This window comes from Eleutherodactylus coqui, chromosome 10 (genome assembly GCF_035609145.1).
Source record: "Eleutherodactylus coqui strain aEleCoq1 chromosome 10, aEleCoq1.hap1, whole genome shotgun sequence".
NCBI lineage: Eukaryota > Metazoa > Chordata > Amphibia > Anura > Eleutherodactylidae > Eleutherodactylus > Eleutherodactylus coqui.
The window spans coordinates 113968367-113990847 of record NC_089846.1 but is presented as its reverse complement, the minus strand read 5'-3'; the positions used below and the strand labels follow the sequence as shown (position 1 = coordinate 113990847).

The 22481-nt window shown below is 44.6% G+C and overlaps 1 protein-coding gene across 1 annotated transcript in view; it reads left to right on the top strand.

Moving 5' to 3' along the window:
• The window catches only part of TRPC5 (transient receptor potential cation channel subfamily C member 5), a 207797-nt gene that overhangs the window by 121222 nt on the left and 64094 nt on the right, over positions 1–22481 (top strand). The window contains exon 3 of the mRNA XM_066579874.1: positions 1101–1437. Coding sequence (XP_066435971.1) covers positions 1101–1437 — 337 coding nt within the window. The remainder of the gene's footprint in view (positions 1–1100; positions 1438–22481) is intronic.

The window sequence follows — 22481 nt, the reverse complement described above, 5'->3', positions numbered from 1 at the left end:
TCACTGAACACTGTGACAGCGATCTTCTCCCATTGCTTTCAATAGGGCCGGCACTGCAGCCAGCTCTATTGAAAGCAATGGGATGCAGGCAACCCCCGCAGTGATTTTCGGGGAAGGGCTTGAAATATAAGCCCTTACCTGAAAATCATCCCTAGCTGCTGTAAAAAATAAAAAAATATATACTCACCTCTCCGCCGCTGTCAGGGCTCCAGCGCGTCTTGTCACTTGGTCCCTGGCAGTGTTCTGAAGCTCTTTCAGCAGGCGGGGATTTAAAAATCCCAACCTCCTGAAAGGGCTGTCACAGGCAGCCAATCACAGGCAGCGCTCTGCCATTCATTGAATAGTCACAGCGCTCAGCCAATCACAGGCAGCGCTCAACCATTTTTGAATTGTCACAGCGCTCAGCCATTCATTGTATTCAATGAATGGCTGAGCACTGCCTCTGATTGACTGAGCGCTGTGACCAATCACAGACAGTGCTCAGCTGCTCAGCCAATCAGACCAGCACTTTCAAGAGGTGGGGATTTAAAAACCTCTCTTTTAAAAGTGCTTTAGATCAGTGCCGGCATTGCAGAGAGAAGACTCACCTGAGCCCGGGCAGCACTGCTAGATGAGAATTTTTTTTTTCTACACCTAGGGATGATTTTCAGGGAAGGGCTTATATTTAAAGCCCTTCCCCAAAAATCACTGCGGGGGTTGCCTTCATCCCATTGCTTTCAATGGGGCCGGAGGCAATAGCGCTGGCTCTATAGAGACCAATGGGTTCAGAGCCATGGTCACGTGCATTTTGCTAATGTGTGAAGCATTTTTTTTATGCACATATGAACAGTGGGAGACATGATTTAATACTGAACTACCTTGCATCAATATGGTGGGCGGTGAGGCAATGTATTTGTTTTATCTCCTATTCAAGGCACTACCACTTCAATGTAAGAGACCTAGTTCTACAATGGAATATTCCATAGGTAATGTTAGCTGTCAATTGTATTCTTGGCTCTTACTATATCTGAAAGGTATAAACATCACTGTGAACAGATGTAGTATGTTACTATAGAACAATTAATGGATCTCCTCTAATATATTTCTTTTTATCTTTCCAGTTTGTGGCCCAGCCAAACTGTCAGCAGTTACTGGCTACACTGTGGTACGATGGATTCCCAGGTTGGCGCCGGAAGCACTGGGCAGTGAAGCTGTTGACCTGCATCACCATTGGACTGCTTTTTCCTGTGCTTTCTTTGGCATATTTGATCGCACCCAAGAGCAGGCTGGGACTGTTCATTAAAAAGCCATTCATCAAGTTTATCTGCCACACAGGCTCATATCTCACGTTCCTATTCCTTTTGCTTTTGGCATCCCAACACATAGTTAGGACTGACTTGCACATGCAAGGACCTCCCCCCACTGTGGTTGAGTGGATGATATTACCATGGGTTCTCGGTAAGTTCCAGGAGTTGAACTTTTTAACGTGACTATTGTAAGACATTTATTGAACTGACACTCTGCATATAGATACCGGTAATAATTTCAAAAACCTGAATATTGTTAATTAACAAGAAGTATTTCAGGTGTCTTAAAGTGTACAACCGATTATAAGCAACTTTCTATAAATCACTGAAAGTAAATGTAATAAACTTTGTAATGTCTTATTAGGCCAGAATTCCTCTTACTCCACTTATCAGGCTCTTTTCCTCCTCCCCTCCTCCCCACTACCCGATAACCTGTTCATTCACTCTTAGATAACTGATGAAACTTGTCTTTGCATAGGATATAGCTTTCAACTTTACTGAGAGATTAGATTACAATTGCCCATAGACATCTATAGAGCCTATAGTGAGATTAGGGGGAGCAGAAGACTAGCTACTATATCATCTCATATACAAAGCACACAGAAGTGGAGACACATCTCTCCATCTTTCTATAGCACCCCCTCCCAAAAGCAACAAGCAACATGGAGGACATTATACAGGGCAATGTAGCTGGAGTGAGATAAGACTCTTGCTTTCACCAGCATATTTGTAAGAGTATCTCTCTGCCTCTCTCTCACTCTACAGCTTCTCCCTCCTCCCCATCCTTTCTCTATAGAGTTCTATGGAAAACTGTAATCTGATGCCTCAGTGAGAGTAAATGCTCCATCCTCTCTGGAGATGCATTTATCAGTAAATTCATTGTGAGTGAATAGTTAAGGCAATAGGGAGAGGAAATAAGGTTGACAAGTGAAGACAGAGACATTTTCTCCTATCCTATCCTTAGGAGTGGCCATCACTGTTTCACTGTTTGTTTGGTGTGTGTCCGACCTGTAGGACACTAGAAACAGGTACAATAAAGGGGTCGTGATATTCATGTGAGCTCTGTGTCCCCATCATATGCACAGAGGCTCACTTGTATGACCTGGAACTGTAGCTCACCCATTCCAAGTGAAGTTTCACAGCACCTTAATTGTACTGATCGGTGGCTTCCCACAAGTCAAACCCCCAATGATCGAACATCGAAGGCTGCCCTAATAATAGGCAAGGCCATGAATATTATAGTTTTGGAACTCGGCTTTAAAGGCGTTATCCAGTTGTAAAGTATTGATAGCCTACCCTCAGGATAAATCATCGTTAGTAGATTGCTGGGCATCTGCTGTTCAGGACCCCCACCAATTACCATGCTTGCTGACTGAGCTGATTTCTGCAGGACAGCTCTGTTCCCACTGCAGTGGCCAGGTTTGGTATTACAGGCCATTTGTCTTCAATGGGAACCTGTAAAACCAAGCATGGCCACTGCAGTAGGAACTGGGCTGTCCTGCAGAAATAAGTACAGTGCATGAGCACACCGGGAGGCAAGCAGCTGGGTCCTAAACGGAAAACCCCTGCCAATCTACTAGTGATGATCTGACTTGAGGATAAGCTTTCAATACAACTGGACAACCCCTTTAATTTTTTCAAACATAAGCAGAAGATGACCGCCTATATTTGCCATAGGTATGGTATTAGTTTGCTTTTTTCATCAAGAATATGTCTATTGGACTTATTTAAAGAAAGAAATTAAGTTTTCCTGTACTTGTCCTGCAAAGTGATGCTGGGGATGCTTCTCAGTAATTCCACCTTCACTGACATATTAGTTCACATTATTGGAGATATTGCTGATTTGAGATGCTGGCAGGACTATCACTGCTGACAAGTATTTAATGTCTATGGTGAGATTTATGGTGCTGTATGCAGTAATCTGCCAGCTGCAGTACAGGACTGCAGGGGAGCCGACGACAGGTTGAACAATTAGCTGTGCCTTGCATTGTTTGACTAGTTTCAGCATGTAAGGCACAATAGGATGTAGGACATCTGTGCAGAGACACTGCTACTAATATTTCAATATTTAGCCTTGTGTTGGAGGATTAAACTGTGGCAGAGGTCTTATAACAAGTTGTCAAAATGATTGAGACACAGGAAATGCAGCTTGTTTTTTAGGGTACATATAATGTGTTTTAAAACTTTTATTACATCTTTTTGGAGGGCAGAGAGAGAAAAAAACACATCAATTCTGCCAAGTTTTCTTTTTCTACATCATTAATAGAGATGAGCGAGTAGTGCCTTAGCCGAGTATCTCCCCGCTCATCTCTAAAGATTCAGGGGCCGGCGCGGGTGACCAGGTGAGTTGCGGCGGGGAGCGGGGGGGGGGGGGGGGGGAGGAGAGGGAGAGAGAGATCTCCCCTCCGTTCCTCCCCGCTCTCCCCTCCGTTCCTCCCCGCTCTCCCCTCCGTTCCTCCCCGCCCTCCTCCAGCCCCCGAATCTTTAGAGACGAGCGGGGAGATACTCGGCTGAGGCACTACTCGCTCATCACTTATCATTAATCATAAATAACATGATGCATTTTTTTCTGCAGGTCAGTACGATTAGAGCGATCCAAAAATGATTTTTTCTTTTTTAAGTTTTTTCCACTTTTGCACAGTAGAACCCCTTTTTTGGGAAATTATTATTTTTACATCGTTGCATTCAAAATTCCCATAACTTTTTTTTTTTCAATGAACGGAGCTCTGTGAGGGCTTGTTTTTTGGGTGACGAGCCGTAGTGTTTTCTTGGTACCATTTTGGGGTACATACAGCTTCTTTGATCCCTTTTATTGCGCTAGTTGGGAGTCAAAATGAACAAAATAAGAACTGCAATGTATGATATATGCAATCAAATCATCGCAAGTTCAAGACAAAAAAGTAAAAATAAGTGGAAAAAAAACTTTTTTTCATGATTGCAAAAAATAAAGGATAATGAAAGTTTTAAAAGCTCCTTTTTACCGTATTTGTAATCAAAGCACATTTGGTGTCGCCGCATCTGTTAAAGTCCAATCTATTAAAATAACGCGTTATTTCTCCCGCACAATGGACGCCATCAGACAAAAATACAAAATTACAGCATTGTGTTTCCTTTTCGTCACTCCGTCTCTCAGAAAAAAAATGTACTAAAAGGCGATCAAAAAGTCATATGTACTCTAAAATGGTACACTTAAAATCCACAGTCCATCCCATAAAAAGGCCTTCAAACGACCCCATGGAGGGAACAATAAAAAAATTGATGGCAGTCAGAAGATGACGTCAGAAAATAAAATTTTTTAAAAGATAATTAATTTTTTTAAAGTAGTACAGCAAAAAAATAAAATAAAATTGCTATTATACTGACCCATGTCATTTTTGCCTCAGGGCTTATTCCGACGTGCATACATCTGCTGGGTTTTCACGCCCGGCCGATTTCGCTGTCCCTCTCTGTAGGGGGAGGAGGCGGGACGGGCCAGGAGCAATGCACTGAGCTCCTGCCCCCTCTCCACCCCTCACCACTATTTGCAATGAGAGGGGGCAGGACTTAGCTCCACCTCTGTCCCACCCCTCCCATTGCAAACAGTGATGAGGAGCGGACAGGGGGTGGGAGCTCAGTGCACTGCTCCCGTCCCGGCCCGCCTCCTCCCCCTGCAGAGAGAGACAGCGTATATCAGCCGGGCGTGAAAACCCAGCCAATATACGCACGTCAGAATAAGCCCTCAGTTTATATGCCATAAAAACAAGACCCCTCTCCAAAGATGACGCCGTTGAGTTTTTTCATTTTACTCCACTTGGAATTTTTAAACATTTTTCAGTACATTAAATGGTACAATTGAAAGATACTGCTGGTCCCACAAATAACAAGTTCTCAGACAGCTACGGGCATAGGAAAATAAAATATTTAGGATTTCGTGAAAGTGGGGTGGAGAAACCAAAAATGAAAACCCCCTTAAGCGGTTATGTCCATATTCTATGGTAATGATGTCAGGAGGCTGTGGTTTGTGTGATACTCTCACTGTAGTGTTTGTCTATATGCTCTTATTTATATATCTGTTAACCCTTTGCAATCCAATTTTGGATTCAGGGTTTTCCTAGGGGTTTTTCTCTTTCTGCCATTATACAATTGCGCCATCTGCTGGCTAGAGCCAGTACAGCAGTATATGACATGCTGGAGAGGCCCCCGACAACAGAGCGGACAGTAATCTACAGTAAGAATACCCTGTCTGACGTCTTCCGACATCGGAAGCTGTACAGCCTTCAATCAGAATGTCTTTAGACGACAGACAGTGGATTGGAAGGGGTTAATATTCTTCGTGATATCACAATAGTGTTGAATTTATTATTGCTGGTTGAGCTTCTCTTGTTTTAATGTAACAATAGTCTTTGCTGTACCATTCTGATTGCTGGGCTAAGTTCTTTTTGTGGTGGAGTCCCAATAGTCTCTGCATTCTTATATAGGCTGTGCTCATTGCAATGGCGTCAAAATAGTCAGTGTATACACAAAGGAGCTGTGCGCCATTGTGGGGATGTGACAATAGTGTTTGTCTTTATCCTAAATCGTCATTCCTTCATGATGATGTTGGAATAATCGGTGTATTCATTTATAGGCTGTGTTGTTCTGTATGTCATCTAGTGCAAGGGTCTGTCCTATCTGCGGCCGATATTTGGCTCCGTTATATGAGGGGGAACCCAATGGATACAGGAATCTTCTTCTAGTGTGTGGGGCGTTGCTAGTTCTGGCTTCTGTTGCTCGGTGAATGTCGGCAGAACCCTTCTGAGGGGGTACACCAGCCAACATTGTTGAGGAAAGGTGCGTTTGGTTCTAGTGATTTTTTTTTCCCAAAAAGTTGTTCAGTTTTTCGCCTGTTTTGTAATCGCTGATTTATACAAAAAAATGTAGTTAGCAAAATTTTGCATTCTATTCCACGGCCCCAAGCGCTCGTAAAAAATAGTTAGGCCTAGTGCCCACGGCCATGACGGGCTCCGCAAACGTAATTCCGCCCCCCCCCCCCCCCCCAGAGACCCCATACTTACCTCCGGATCCGTCGCCTGACGTCTCGCATGACGCTTCGGCGCACATGCGCAATAGAGCGCATGACCCGCCGGCCGCGTCATATGACACGCCCACAGCATCACATGACATGCCGGACGCGTCATATGATGTGGCTAGCGGTGGGCGGGGAAGCGTTTTCACACTATCTTTCGCTGTGCTACAGCGGAAGATAGCGTGACGGACGGCTTCCATTGACTGCAATGGAAGCCGTCCGCGGGTACGCCTGCGGTGCCGCAGGTGAGGACGTGTGATTTCACGGTGCAGAATTCCACAGTGGAATTCCGCACCGTGAGCATTGCGCTATTAGGTTCAATAGAACCTAATAGCTGCAGGGCAACGCAGCGGATTTCCACCGCGTAATACGCGGTGGAAATCCGCCCGTGGGAATTAGCCCTTACACAGAGCAAGATCGGGTGAATACGGAGGGTGAGTGGAGGGGGTCATGCCGTTTTTCATCAAAAATTTCTTTATGCTCAGCGCTGTGGGGGCAAACAGGTAAGTGGTTCTTCCATCATAAGAATGCACCTGCCTATTGGAACATCATTCCCGTTTCTTTTGGGTACCTCCTCCCAGGAGTTGAGCAACAAGAATAGCAGAGGTCCCAAATACTGAACATGAGTGAAGCAAATGGTGCCGACGGACCCTACTGACATGGATAAAGCTATTTTGTCTAAGGTTTTATATGAAATCTGCACCAGCAGTTCTGAATGAAGCCTCCAGAATTCGATTAGAGTTCTATTTGGATTTTCACAGTAGTGTTTCCATGTATCCTCCTGGCTACGATTATATCACAAGAGTGTTTGGATTTGATCATTGGTTGTGTTCTGTTTTACTTTCTTATTAATTGTCTGTTAGGGTACCTTTACATAAAGCACCTATCATTCACACAGTCGCTCAGAAAAGTCGCTGAAGTGCATGAAATACATTTGTTTGAAGGCTTTTACATAAGGTGCTTATTGTTCACTTGTTGTTCGCTGTGATATCATTCAGATGAGGATCTCCATGGAAATTTATTTGCCATTCGTTCAAAGGAAAAGGGGCCACTTGGTGGTATTTGTGGCCCCTGGCAGGAAGGGGCATAGTGGGCTTAAGGATTGAAGAATTTCCTTGCGGCAGGAATGAGCGCTGGTAGTCTCGGAAGATCAGCGAAACTCGGAGGTGGGGGGAAAGAGCCTACTCATCGAGTGTCGATGAGAATAGATATGGTTGCAACCGCCGTTGCCCATTTTTAGCATGAAGAAGGACATCGTTCCCACCGATGATGCTTCAAGCAGGAACGTTATTAAAAGAGAAGAAAGGATATTGCAGTAACACATAACAGATCACTGTGTCACGTCTGTGCGGCACACAAGCACCACAATCAGCACGGACGCAGGGTGACGTTCACACTACTGCAGTTGTAACACTATGCACTGTAGAACAGTGCGCGCCACACCAGAAATTTGAAAGCCAGTGTATAAAGCCTGTGTGGCACAAGAGCACGGCGCATGGCAGTGTACACACTGCGGGAAAATAAGAAAACACCACACTATGCAGTAGCACCACTCCAGGGGGAAGGAAACCTGACCCTAACCTAGCAGGGAGGTGACGGGTCACTGCCTAAAGCTTAGTCATCGCCTTGACAAAAGGCGGCCCCACAGTCTTCTTTCTGGGCCCTGATTGTCCTTATAGAAACCCCTGGAGAGGTGAACTGACACCACCGAGCAACAACAATAAGGGAAACCAAAATACAACAGATAGCAAGCAACAGCAATTATCTGAATATGTAGCAATTCACCCAGCCTAGAGGAACACCACACTCTAGGCTTTCCTCTAGAGAACTGAATAAGCAGCATTGAGCCAAGGGAGGGGTGAGAATATAAAGCCAGTCCAAACCTGAAGACTAGTACAACAATTAGGGAAGCACACCTCCAACCTTTTCCCAGGCATAACTAATCAAGCATGCATCATGCAGCAAAGACAGATAACACCAGAAGTCTTTGCACATGGTGCATGAATCCTTGTCCCACATAATAAGGTGACAAGTCTTGGCCTGTGTCGAGGCCACCATGCCACGACACGCTGTCCGAGGAGAGAGACCACATTGGGGGCTTCATGGCTAAAGACAAGTGGCTAGGCAGTGGCTCACCTCCTCTCTCCTCCCCTCCAGCTGTTTGCAATGGGAGGGGGCGGGACGGAGGCAAAGCTAAGCTCCCGCACCCTCCCTACTCCTTGTCCATAGTCAGCAATGGCAGGAACGGGATGGGGGTGAAGCTTAACTCTGCCCCTACCCCATCGCTCCCATTGCAAACAGCCAGAGGGGAGGAGAGAGGAGGTGAGCCGGCGAGGGGGAGGGAAGGGGAAGACTGCTCAGATGGTAGCGTATATTGGCCAGCCGTGAAAGCCAATATACGCTCGTGTGAATAAGCCCATAGACCGGATTCACACCTAAGCGTAGCGTTTTGGCAGAATGAGTGATGCTTTTTGTGTGCGCATTGGTGTATTTTGCTGTGCGCCCGCATGTTCGTTTGCGAGTGGCAAAGACACACAATTGAAATGGCTAATTAGTCTTAATGAGTTCCAGATGTGTTCTTTTTTCTGTCTCCTATAGGGACCTTTGGTGCGCAAATATGCTGAGAAATAGAACATGGTTGTTTTTTGCGTGACCGAAATACGTGCGCAAAATACAACAGTATGAATGAACCAATTGAAATCACGGGCCTATACATGAGCACAATATGCAGAGAACTGAATTAATTTATTTCAATGGGTTTGTTCACATTTCGGCATTTTGCGCGTGCATGGCGGTCACGCAAAAAAAGAAAACACAGTATGCTCTACTGTTCTGCACATTTGCACACCAAAGGTCTCCATAGGCTTCAATGGGAAGTGCACAAAGGTGCCTTAAAAGTCAAGGTAAACTTTATCTGTCTGCCGGTGTCATCTCTGAACCATAATTACTGGTGTTTTGGGACATCACATTATTCTAGTGATAAAAACATTGCTGGTTGTGTCTTAGTCTGCAGTATATAAATATCAAGAGAACATTTTACAATTTACCGGCATTCATATAATGAAAGAAAACCCATTTTCACACGGAACATACTGTATCCTAATAAAACATTGCTTCTAAAATGTTCCCTTCCAAGGCGGAGATATATGTATGCGAGTCACGTCTGCGGTCGTTTCCTCGGCTTCTCATTAATAACGCACAGAGTCTGTTTGATGACTTTACTGTTATTACATAAAGGTAAGACAAGATAAGCGCAAAATAGGACCTCATTCACACGGGTGATGCGTCTCCACACTGGCCGCATCGCGACTGAAAAACGCATCAATGAAGAATAACTGCGATCGAGTACCAAGCTTGATTAGCGTTTTCTCATCCGTTCAGACGGGCATATAGTAGGAAAAATACGCAGCAGTGCAGAAATTCTTCGGAATGACTTCTAATAGCCTCAATAGCTTAAATAGCGGCAACTGTCTTCTTTTCCGGGCACCGGACGCAGGTAAACTCCCACCCCCTCCTTTTTTTTTTTCAGCTTCCATAGGAGTCTAGGGAGCTTCCAGTGTTTTTCGGCAAAAGATAGGTCAAAACCTATCTTTTCATGCAGTGGGAAAAGTTGGCGACCAAAAACATTTGCCGATTTCTTATTTGGAGGGCGCAAGTTTTTTTCATGCGACCAAGAATTGCTGATGTGAATGAATGCATTGGAATTCTATGCTTCACATGGTCACAATTTTTCAACGCAGCTCCAGTAGCTGCATAAAATCGCTGGCGTGACTGAGGCCTAAAGGAAATTCACCATTTCCAATTGATATAATGGCAATTTGTGTGTTTTGCCTATAGCGCTGCCGATAAAATCATTGCAAAACCTTGACCATTCATGGTAAAACAGGTGTGATAATTGCCTGCATAGCACACTACTACAGCATAGGCTAGGGGTACGCTAATTGATTTTATAGGGTTGTGCCAAGATGGCATCACCTGTTCATACGTCCTATTAGGGCATATAAATATCATAGAGCACAGTCCCCCGCTCGAGACCCCCACTCAATGTCCCAGTATAGAGAAACGCTCAGTAAGAGCATCTCACGTCAGACGCACCTTATGTCATCTTGACATTAGAGGATGGCTACTCATGTAGCAATTCCCAATTATTGTTTCAAAGACTTGTATAAAGGGTTGGACATTTATTCGCATTTATTCGCAGCATAGGCATTGTTCCATCTTCCTTATTTGCATTAAATGTCCATCTTGTGATACTACATTGTGTCCACAAATGTGTAGCTGACCATGGCTTTCTTGTGTCTAGCAGGGAGTGCCCCTTAAAGAGTGCCTGATAAAGAGTGCCTTTACATACTGTACCTGCCAAAGAGTGCCTTCAGGTACAATTACTGGAGAAAAAATACTCTTGCGAATGTGCCTGCAAGGGAGAGCCCCCTATAAAAACCATTTTAGCCAAAGAATACAGAATAGACCTTGCTTACCATAAAGCATAATTGTGGCCTCCATTTTCAGTGTCTGCATGCCTTCTCGGCCCATAGTGCCAGACAGACCCCTTCTCCCCTTCACCTATTCCTTTCTTTCCTGTGTTTTCTGGGAGGAAGCGAGCTGTCAGTAACCAGTCAATGGCCCCTGACTAGTCACTCCTGCCTTTCACAGGACTGCTGAGTCACTAAGGGTGCTCAATAGTAGGTATGTGCCTAAAGGCTGCTCTAAAGCCAGGACTCCAGCTAGAATGAAAATGCCCATATGAAAACACATTTGGCCTTTCCGTATTGGCATGTTTTCATATAGATGATCACTCAAGGTACAACAAAGAGAAGCTATGGATGCTAGAGAGTTTCTGCAATTTTCCGGAGGGCACCACTATATTTTTCTATAACAGCTTTCTGCAGGAGAATGAGCTATTCTCTGATAGAGATGAGCGAACCAAATCCGTAGAACTCAAATTTGAGTCAAACTTTACTGAAAGTTAGGTGCTGCACAGACTTGAACTCCCATATTTCGGAAGGAGAAGAAGAAAGAGGAAGGGAAAGAGGAGGTGTCATGAGGGATGTTGGCTTAGTGGTTAGCACTGTTTCTATTAGCACTATGATCCTCGGTTCAAATCTGACCAAAGAGAACATCTGTATAGAGTTTGTATGCTCTCTCTTTGTGTTTAGAATCATAAAATGCAGGATCACTGAATCATCCCAGACAGATATTTGTCCAGCCTTTGTTTGAAGACTTCCATAGAAGGAGAACTCACCACCTCCCATGGTAACCTGTTCCACTCATTCATCACCCTCACTGTCTAATATCTAATCTGTGTCTCCTCCCTTTCAGTTTCATTCCATTGCTTCTAGTCTTTCTTTGTGCAAATGAGAATAGGGCTGATCCCTGTGCAGGGGGATAATTATCTCACGTGATCTAGACTATGCTTCTCTTAATACATCGCAGAATTGTGTTTGCCTTTTTTGCTGCTGCATCACATTGTTGACTCATGTTCAGTCTATGATCTATTAATATATACAAGTCTTTTTTACGTGTGGCTACTTAGCTCAATTCTTCATCTCCTATAGTGTTAAACACTAGTTTTAGGTGTTTATATGAACGTTTATTTTGTTTTTAAACTCTACACCTAAGGGCTCATGCCCACGGCCGTAACGGGGTCTGCAAGTGGAATACTGCAGCGGAGTCCGTCACGGCGCCCCCCAAAGACCCCATACCCACCTCCGGATCCGCTGTGCAGCTCCCACATGACGCGTCAGCGTACATGCTCAGTAGAGCGCATGGCGCGCCGGCAGTGTCATATGACGTGTCGGCAGTGTCATATAAGCGAGTATTCACACTATACTTCTGCTGTGTTACAGCGGAAGTATAGTGTGACGGCCGGCTTCCACTGACTACAATGTAAGCCGTCCGCGTGGCAAATAGGACATGCCGTGGGTTATTTCACGCTGCGGAATTCCGCGATGGAAGCCCTAAAAGATGTGGGAATCAGAAATGTAACATAAACATACAAAGAAGTCTGTAGAAGTATAAAAGTCTATAAAGAAAAATAGACTGCTAACTAATTTCACAAACTTTAAACACAGAGTGTAAGATGTGGGGAGGGGGCGATGAAAGATAACCCCATGCTTTAAGAAAACCCTTTTTATGGTATTCTGTTGAAGATACGTAAAAAGTCATGTAATTAAATCAATCCATGTTCTGGTTGGCCATTTGCAAATACTTTCTCTTTACCTTTAAGAGCCTAGAAGGGTTATTTTTCCTATGTCCATTGATGTAGCCGTTAATAGAACTCTATCAATATTGTAGCACTGCAGGGAGGCTGCACTGTCGCTGGTTATTTGTCTCTCCTGATTGATGTGCATATGCTTATTTTTCTCACTGCGCTGCTCCCAGCTAGCATTTCTGTTTATTTGCTTTCCAATGTCAAAAAAGACTTATTAATGTGGATATATTTGCTAGGGCAAACATGCCTCTCACTGATCTGTGTGTACAGCAATGACCCCATGCCATCAAGCACCTATTCATTGACACTAGCAATAGTCATAAAGTGTGCCGACTACTTCTCAGCAAACTAAATAGTCAGTGATGCTTACACCTTACAAAACCTTATATGGCTTTTAAGGCTGGATTCAGACGACTGTATATCGGCTCGGTTTTCACGCCGAGCCGATATACGGTGTCCTCATCTGCAGGGGGGGAGGATGGAAGAGCCAGGAGCAGGAACTGTGCTCCCGCCCCCTCTCTGCCTCCTCTCCACCCCCTCTCCGCTCCTCTGCACTATTTGCAATGAAAGGAGGCGGGATGGGGCGGGACTAAGTTGCTCGAATTAGCCCTGCCCCCGCCCCACCTCTCCCCATTGCAAATAGTGCAGAGGGACGGAGAGGAGGCAGAGAGGGGGCGGGAGCTCAGTTCCTACTCCTGGCTCTTCCAGGCTCCCCCCCCCCCCCTGCAGAGAGAGACGACGTATATTGGCTGGGCGTGAAAACCCAGCCGATATACGGTCGTCTGAATCCAGCCTTACATTGATGTTCTGATTTACTATACCAGAGGAGAATGTTATTCAGCACTATACATTTCATTGGTTACATCGACACTCGCTTGTAGTTGTAGAAAAATGTCAAGGAAAATAAAAAAGTTCAAAGTAGTTTTAAGGAGCTGTGAATTTTTTTTTTAAAAGGGTTGTCTGAGTTTTTTAAAATGCATCCAAATCTTTTAAAATAATAAAGCAGAGGTACTTAATATAGTAACATAGCATGTTAGGCTGATTGAAGACAATGTCCATCTAGTTCAACCTGTTTCAACTCCTCCCCCCTTGTTGGTCCAGAGGAAGGCAAAAAAGAAAAAAACAACGAGCTAATTTAGCTCATTTGGAGAAAAAATAATTTTTCCTGACTTTTTTGGTCGCCCCTTAGCCATCTTTTTTGCAGGGTGAATAATCCCAATTTTGATGCCTCTCTGGGTATTCCAGTCCTCCCATTCCGTTTATTAATTTAGTTGCCCTTCTTTGAACTCCCTCAAGCACTGTAACATCTTTCCTGAGCGCCGGTGACCAGAACTGTACACAGTATTCCATGTGGGGCCTGACAAGTGCCTTATATAGTGGGAGGATAATGTTCTCACCCCTCGCCCCAATACCTCTTTTAATGCACCCCAAGACTTTATTTGCTTTTGCAGCAGCTGGCTGGCATTGGTTGCTCAAGTTAAATCTACAATCCACTTGTACCCCCAGGTCTTTTACCATCTCACTTTTCCCTAGCAGTACCTCATTTAGTGTATATTGGTGACATCCGTTTCTCCTGCCCATGTGCAGAACCTTACATTTATCAACATTGAACTTCATTTGCCATTTTTCTGCCCAAGCCCCTGGCTTATCCAGGTCCGTTTGTAGCCGTACATTGTCCTCTGTTGTATTAATTGTCTTATATAATTTTGTATCGTCTGCAAATATTGATATTTTGCTGTGCAGCCCCTCTATCAGGTCATTGATAAATATATTGAACAGAATGGGGCCTAATACTGAACCCTGTGGCACCCCGCTAGCGACTGTGGCCCAATCAGAGTACAAACCATTTATTACCACCCTCTGCTTTCTATCTTTGAGCCAGTTCTTTACCCAGATACACACGTTTTCACCCAGTCCGAGCTGTCACATTTTATGTATCAACCTATTATGTGGCATGGTGTCAAATGCTTTAGAGAAGTCCAGATATACGAGATCAATAGACTCTCCCAGATCCAGCCTAGAGCTTACTTCATAGAAGCTTCGTAGAAGCTGATCAGATTGGTCTGACATGATCGACCCTTCCTGAATCCATGCTGGTGAGGAGTTATTCCGTTGTTCCCCCTGAGGTATTCTCGGATGGCGTCTCTCAGAAACCCCTTAAATATTTTACAAGTTATTAAAGTGAGACTTACCTGCCTGTAGTCACCAGGCTCTCCTTTGGACCCTTTTTTATATATTGGAACCACATTGGCAATACGCCAATCCAGCGGTACAACCCCGATCTCAATAGTGTCCATAAATATAGGAAATAAACAAACAATAAACTTTCTCATTAATATTTCGGTCCAAGATTTTTCCATCTGTCCCCTACCTGAGCGCTGGATTAAGTTTTTATCATTTTTATCCTGGATAAATATAAGAAACAGCAGTCTAGCTATCACATCACTTAGTTCCTTTAGAACCCTTGGATGTATTCCATCTGAGCCCGGTTATTTATCGATGTTAATCCTCTTTAACAGGCTCTGCCCTTTCTCCTCTGTTAGGCATGCAATATTTAGTGGCGGGTTTGTTTTATTTCTCTGCATCTCGTGTGGCATTTCTTTTTCATTCGGGAATACACTGGAGAAAAAACTATTTAATAGATTTGCCGTCCCCCTATCGTACTCTATGGTTTCTCCTGCATTAGTTGTTAGTTGCTGCTTTCAGTGCAAATCCTTTTACTGGTTATATAATTGAAGAATAGTTTTGGGTTATTTTTGCTCTCTTCGACAATCAGTCTTTCTGCTTCTTCCTTAGCAATTTTAATCTTTTCTTTACATATTTTATTTTTTGCCCCACATGTTTTTAGCGCTTCTTCGCTGCCTTCTTGTTTTAGTAGTTTATAGCTTTTGCTTTTTCGTTTATTGCCCTCCTTACAGTCTTGCCGAGCCACATTGATTTCCGTCTACTTGTAGTTCTTTTCAAAGGCTATGAACTGTTCACATGAGGTAATTAGGAAGTCTTTGAACTTTTCCCATTTGTCCTCTGTACTGTTATTTTTGAGGACATTATCCCAATTAATGTTACCGATAGTAGTTCTGAGCTGATCAAATTTTGCTTTACTAAAGTTTAGTTTTTTTGTCGCTCCCTGATAAGGCTTCTTATTGAATGACAGCTGGAAATTAATTATATTGTGGTCACTATTTCCCAAGTGTCCCTCAATCTGCACCCCCGTTATTCTGTCCGGTTTGTTGGTTAATAATAAGTCCAGAGTGGCTCCTGCACAAGTTGGGTAAGATAGTTATCTTTGATTGTTCTCAAGAACTTATCACCCTTGTGAGATTTGCAGGTTTCCTTTTCCCATATTATACTTGGATAATTAAAGTCCCCCATGATAATTACTTTGTTGCGGTTTGACACCTTTTCTATCTGCTTTAATAGTAAGATTTCAGTTTCTTCTTGCTTTTGGTGGCCTATAGAAAACCACTAGCAGTATTTTGTTATTTTTTTTATCCCTGTATTTCTACCTACAGAGATTCCATGCATTCATCTCCAACACCTATATCTTCTCGTTGCCTCGGTATTAAGTAGGATTTAACGTACAGACATACACTTCCCCCAACCTCCTCTCCGGCAATCCCACAGTGCAGCCTCATAGTTCTCCCCATGTTTGCTTTGGAGCAGCTACAATCTGACTATTGCAGCCAATCAGAGGCCGCAGCAGTCACATACCATTCTCATGACATTACCGCCCAGATGTTGGGAGCCGTGATGCTAGGAGAATGGCACCTGATCACTGTGGCCTCTGATTGGCTGCAGCAGTCAGGTGGTAGCCATCCCTAAAACAAAGACTAGGAGGACCACAGGGCTGCAGAGCTGGATTGCCAGAGGAAGGACATGCAATTATCGCTACTTTTATGGTTTGAACATATTTAGGGGGGCTTCACGTGGTCGTATTTGCAAACGCAGAAATTGTGTGTGCAAACCACAAAAAGTAGATTTCAGTGTGTTCACTCTTATTTCCAGGATCTGCTCTATTTTCCATCATTTTTGTGCACCAAAAAATCCCATAGAAGTCTATGGGAGATACACAAATGCAAATGCAATATGCAAAACCACTTGGAAAAGAACACATCTGGACATGATTAGGCTGCATAGCCTAAATCAGGGTGGGGTATGTTATGCACGCATATGCACTGGCTCAGCAGGTGTAAAAAAGTACAGTTCTATGTGCAGACAGGTGCGCAAATCAAGCTCATTCCCCTCGCAAATATGTTGCACTGGTACAGTGCAACTTACTCTCATCTGAAGCCGCCCTTAAATATATATATTTTTAAATTGTATAGCATCCAGACAACACCTCATGTGCACAATCATATTATAGTTCTATATTGTATGAAGTAGATAGTCCATTAAGGTGCCACAGGATCATGAAGTTCTCCCATTGCTTTCACTGAGGCCGTCACTGCTGCCACTGGCCCTATTGAAAATACCGGGGCAGCAATGTGACATCACACAGCTAGATACGGTGTTGCGGTGCGCGAAAACATTGCTCATGTGTATGACCCATTCAAAAGAATGCGGTCCAAATTTGTTCTAGATTTCTGCATATCGCAACGCACAAATCTCACACGATTTCCTCGGCCTTAGGCTGGATGCACACTTGCCATGTGTGCAAGTTGCGTCCAAAAGGTTCGGTCAAAACTTACATCGGACACCACTAGGACACCTGTCCTATACAAGGACTGCCTACACATTGACATGCATTTGAATTTATATAATCCATGATACAGACAAGAACGGGGCATACAGTGATTTTTTTCACGCGGACCACCGGTCTGTCTGAAAACGCAACAGTATGCATAGCTCCATAGACTATAATGGATCTGTGTGCTGCCTGTGAATTAACATGGACCCAAACATGCTAGTGTGCGAGAGGCCTTAGAAAGATGGTTTCTTAGAGAGAGTATCCCTATGCACATGGCCTCCGAAAGAGCCTGTAGGACAGTGAAAATTGGCTTTATGACTAAACCGCTACCTTCCATGTACCAATAATTACTGTGAAATTCGAAAACCATAAACTTAAAGGGGTTGTCCCGCGCCGAAACGGGTTTTTTTTTTTTTTTAAACCCCCCGTTCGGCGCGAGACAACCCCGATGCAGGGGTTAAAAAAACAACCCGCACAGCGCTTACCTGAATCCCGGCGGTCCGGCGTCTTCATACTTACCTGCTGAAGATGGCCGCCGGGATCCTCTGTCTCCGTGGACCGCAGGGCTTCTGTGCGGTCCATTGCCGATTCCAGCCTCCTGATTGGCTGGAATCGGCACGTGACGGGGCGGAGCTACACGGAGCCGGCATTCTACACGAGCGGCCCCATAGAAAACTGCAGAAGACCCGGACTGCGCAAGCGCGGCTAATTTGGCCATCGGAGGGCGAAAATTAGTCGGCTCCATGGGAACGAGGACGCTAGCAACGGAGCAGGTAAGTATAAAACTTTTTATAACTTCTGTATGGCTCATAATTAATGCACAATGTACATTACAAAGTGCATTATTATGGCCATACAGAAGTGTATAGACCCACTTGCTGCCGCGGGACAACCCCTTTAATTATGGGCACTTTAAGTAGTATAATTGGGCTACTGTACAATTCACCGGTGTAGCTTAGAGAGAACTCAGAAGTTCTCACCTAACAAGCAGTAACACATAAAATTGTTTTGTTTCTGTTGCATCGCTACAAAGTCCCTAACTGCTTCTGGAAGTGACATCAGTACAAGAACTGGGCATTGGGAGCTTGATAGAACACCACGTACAATGCCATGCTGGGGTGCTGTAAAGCAGAACACCTCTGGACCATGGAAACTTATTCTCAGGAGTGATGAATCATATTTCACTGTTTGGTAGTCTGATGTATGGGTCTGGTTTTACCAGACACCCTGAGAAAGCTTCTTATTAGAATGCATAGTGCCTACTGTAAAAATGTGGTAAAGGAGGGATAACAGTTTTTTTAGGGTTTGAGCTAGGCCCCTTATTTCCAGTGAAGGGTAATGTTAAAAGGGGTTTTCCAGGCACAAATACTATCAATGACCTATTCTCAGGATACGTCATCAATACTTGATCAGCTAGAGTCCACCACTCGGGAACCTGGTTAATCAGCTGAGTGGACGCATATGATGTTAGTGCCGCTACAAAGGGATTAGATTGGAAGCTACTGCTCTATTCTATTGCAGACATTGAAATGAATAGGACCCCGGCCTGCAATACCAAGCTTGGCCACTGCAGTGGGAACGGAGCTGTTTGATTCTTGTAGAAATCAGCACACTGGCTGGAGAACAGCTGATCAGTGGGGATCCTATGTGGTGGGACCTTGCTGCTGACCTACTATTGACAACCTACCCTGAGGATAGAGCATCCATAGTTTAAAACCGGAGAACCACTTTGTCAATAAAATGTCAAATAAGCTCAATCTTTTGGCCTCGTACAGTTATGGGGCCTCACAGTGCATATTACAGAAGCTGAGGGAATCATGATCCTTTAGATACAAGTAGGGTGAATTTCAGAAATCCCCTTATTACAATAAATGTGAGGTCTAGGGAATCATCCCGACACGTTACATTTATGAAATGAACTAAGAAACATAAAAAGTGATAAAAAATCAATTGGAATAAGAATTTTTATACTTTTTCCTGTCAAACGTCTCCACATATCTCTCCATCTGGTGCCTTTATAGAGGAATGCTTCAACCGGCTGCTGCTTAATTGATTTCTAGATTTTCAGCCTCTTTATGATATAATTTGAACAAACGGGAATCTTCAGGTTCCATATCAGATCTCCTGAGATAAAAGGTATAAAATGCAGCAACAAACACTGCGTTAACCGGAGCGGTGTGCGGCCCTACAGAAGCAAATCAATATTTCTTGATGAGCCAGCTGAAATGAAATCAACGCTATGTTGGCCATCTGGAAATAATGACCCGTGGTGGGTGTGCTGCAGCAATACTACAGACTTCTGATTACACAATCTATAGAAGAGAGCTGCTGTTCTTTCTGGCGCACATAATGACTAGACGGCAGCGGGGCACTTGTGTTCGATTGCATTTTACTTGCTGCACTTGTTTTTTCTTATTTATTACTTGTCATAACTTAAAGTGACTTGAGAACTGATATTACTGATATCACACACTATAAGGGCTCTTTTACACGGCCGCTGCAATTTTCGGCTGCCCTAATGGCGGCCAAGAAACGCATGAATGAGAGGCAGCTGTGACCAGTGTATACGCCGCAGCCCAAAATACCGTCAGCCGGGAGGAGAGAGTTCAGCTTTGCTAAACTCCCTCCCCTTCCCCCTTCTCCCCTTCTGGAGGCTAGCAAAGGTAGGGGACAGGAGCTTAGTAGAGCTAGTGTGCTAAAATCCCTCCCCTCCCTTCGCAGCCTATGGTAGGTGCCGGCAAGGGGAGGTGGAGAAATTTTTAGTAACGCGAGCCGCTGCTAAACTCCCTCCCTGTCTTACTGGGTGCTGGAAAAGGGAGGGGGCAGGAGCTTAGCAGAGCTAGTGCGCTGAACTCCCTCCCCTTCTCCGCCCCTTGCGGGCTGCCGACAAGTGTAGAGGGCGGAAGACGGACTATAGGCGGTCAAGAAGAGAGTTTTCTGATAGATAGCTTATAAGGCCAGAGTAACCCAGGTGTTTTAATAGTTTAGAGATGAAGGAGAGATTTGAGATGGGTCGGTAGTTGGCAGCATCGGCCGAGTCAGAAGTTGGTTTCTTTAGCAGTGGGGATATGATAGCGTGTTTGAATGAGGAGGGGAAGATGCCAGAGGTCAGATAGAGGTTGAATATAGTGGTGAGGTGGGAGATAACTACCGGGGAGAGGGACTGGAGGAGGTGTGAGGAGAGAGGGTCGCTAGCGCAGGTGGTGGGGAGAGCAGAGGAAAGCAATCTGAAAACTTCTTCCTCTGTTGTTGGTCTGAGAATAGACAGTGAGCAGAAGCTACCGGTAGATTAGGGTTGGGGCTACTCTGGGATTGGGGGTTATTTCCTGCCAGATGTCATCAATTTTCTTTTTGAAGTAAGCAGCCAGATCATTGGCATTGAGATCCAACACTGGAGCTGCAATTTAGGGTTGAGAAAGGATTGAAAAGTGTCAAAGAGTCGTTTAAGGTTGTAAGATAGTGAGGAGACAAGAGAGGTGAAATAGAGTTGTTTGGCATGGCGGAGGGTGAGATGGTAGGTTCTGAGGATGAATTTGAAGTGGAGAAAGTCTGTGTTTGAGGCGTGATCCAGGGTTGCAGCGGTCTATATCGGATGGCTTGGGTTACGGGGGGGGGGGGGGGGGTGCGCTGCCTTATCCAGGGCATATTTGAGAGTAGTGTAGGTTTGGGCAGGAAAGGAAAGAGATAAGGGACAGGGACGACTGTAGGGACTCAGCAAAGTTTTAGGTGTGAACGGCCTGAAGGTTCCTGTATGTGCGGTAGGTAGGAAGGGTTGGGGAGATACTAGGAAGCTTGACAAAGAAAGAGAGGAGGTTATGGTCCGAGAGCAAGAGAAGGGAGTTAGTAAAGTGGGAAGCAGAGCAGAGACGGAGGAAGAGCAGATCAAGAGTGTTGTCATTTCTGTGAGTGGGACAAGCTGTGAGTTGTGAGAGACCAAGGGAGGAGGTAAGTAATAGAAGATAAGAGGCAGAGGGGGAGATGGGGTAATTGTTGGGGATGTTAAAGTTGCCTTGGATGAGGATTGGGATTTTGCAGGAGAGGAAGTGGGTTAGCCAGGCGGTAAAGTGATCCAGAAACAGACGCGGAGGACCTGGGGGGGCGTTAGATGACTGCTACTCGGGAGGGTATGCATGGACTAGTGGTTGGGGTAGAAGGATGTCTCAGTGGGGCAGGTGAAAAAGTCGTGGATGGTGGGGAGTTTATTGCATGTTTACTGGCAATTCCAGAGTGCGCATTGAAAGAAAACTGGGGAGGGTAAACACAGACGAGTGGTTGGGCTAAAGATGTGTCTCAGTGGGGCAGGTGGTAATAGTTAGGGGCACTAGAGGGTGGGCCAAGATTAGGACAAATATCCTCTGCTGCTAGTAGCAGCAGGATAGCGAGGGTGAGCAGGTGGTTAAGGGATTTATGAGGGCGATTGTTATATTTCCCTGTGGCTTTAGGGGGATTGAGGCATCTTAGAAAAGTGAAGAGTGCATGTGAGCTGTGCATGGGTGAAGAAAGGATAGAATGCATCAGAGGTGGCTGTTGGAGGAGTGTTTGAAAGAAAATGGTAAAGATAAGAATAGAGACTATAGTAGTAGTGATGGTCAGGAAGTGCAAGGTGTTTAGACAATTTATGTTGCATACCTGTCTCTTGCCCTATCGAACTGCCATGTTTAACTGCATAAAAGTACACTTGATCCTGGTCACACTTCATCCGGGGAACACATGCATGCACAGCCATATGTGTATCAGTGAATGAAAACTACTTTTAAAACCAAGCAACAGGCAACAGCTGGGAGGGACTAGTTTAATTAGATTCATTAAGCAACTAGCCAGTGACCCTCCCAGAGCTTTTAGGGCTTGCTAACATAAGCAACACCTCCACTCTAAAACTGGACATAGAGGTGGGAGATGATGCTATATGGGGGAGGGTGCACCAAATATGCACAAAATATGGGTAATATTCAATCTAGGCAACAGACACGTACCATAGACATAACAGTGAAAACATGCAAGAAGGTAGCAATGGTGCAGATTAGGCAGAGGTGAGGAGCACAGCGTTTCGGCACTTCAGTTGGAGCGAGAGACACGTACCTGTTGATAGGAGAGAGAGGATAGGCAGATATTAATTTTATGCCATTCCATGTTTAACTGCATAAACGTACACTTGATCCCAGTTACACTTCATCCAGGAAACACATGCGTGCACAGCCATGATTTTCTTTCTCGCAATGTAGCAGCCTAGAAAACATCACTAATGTAAAGGAA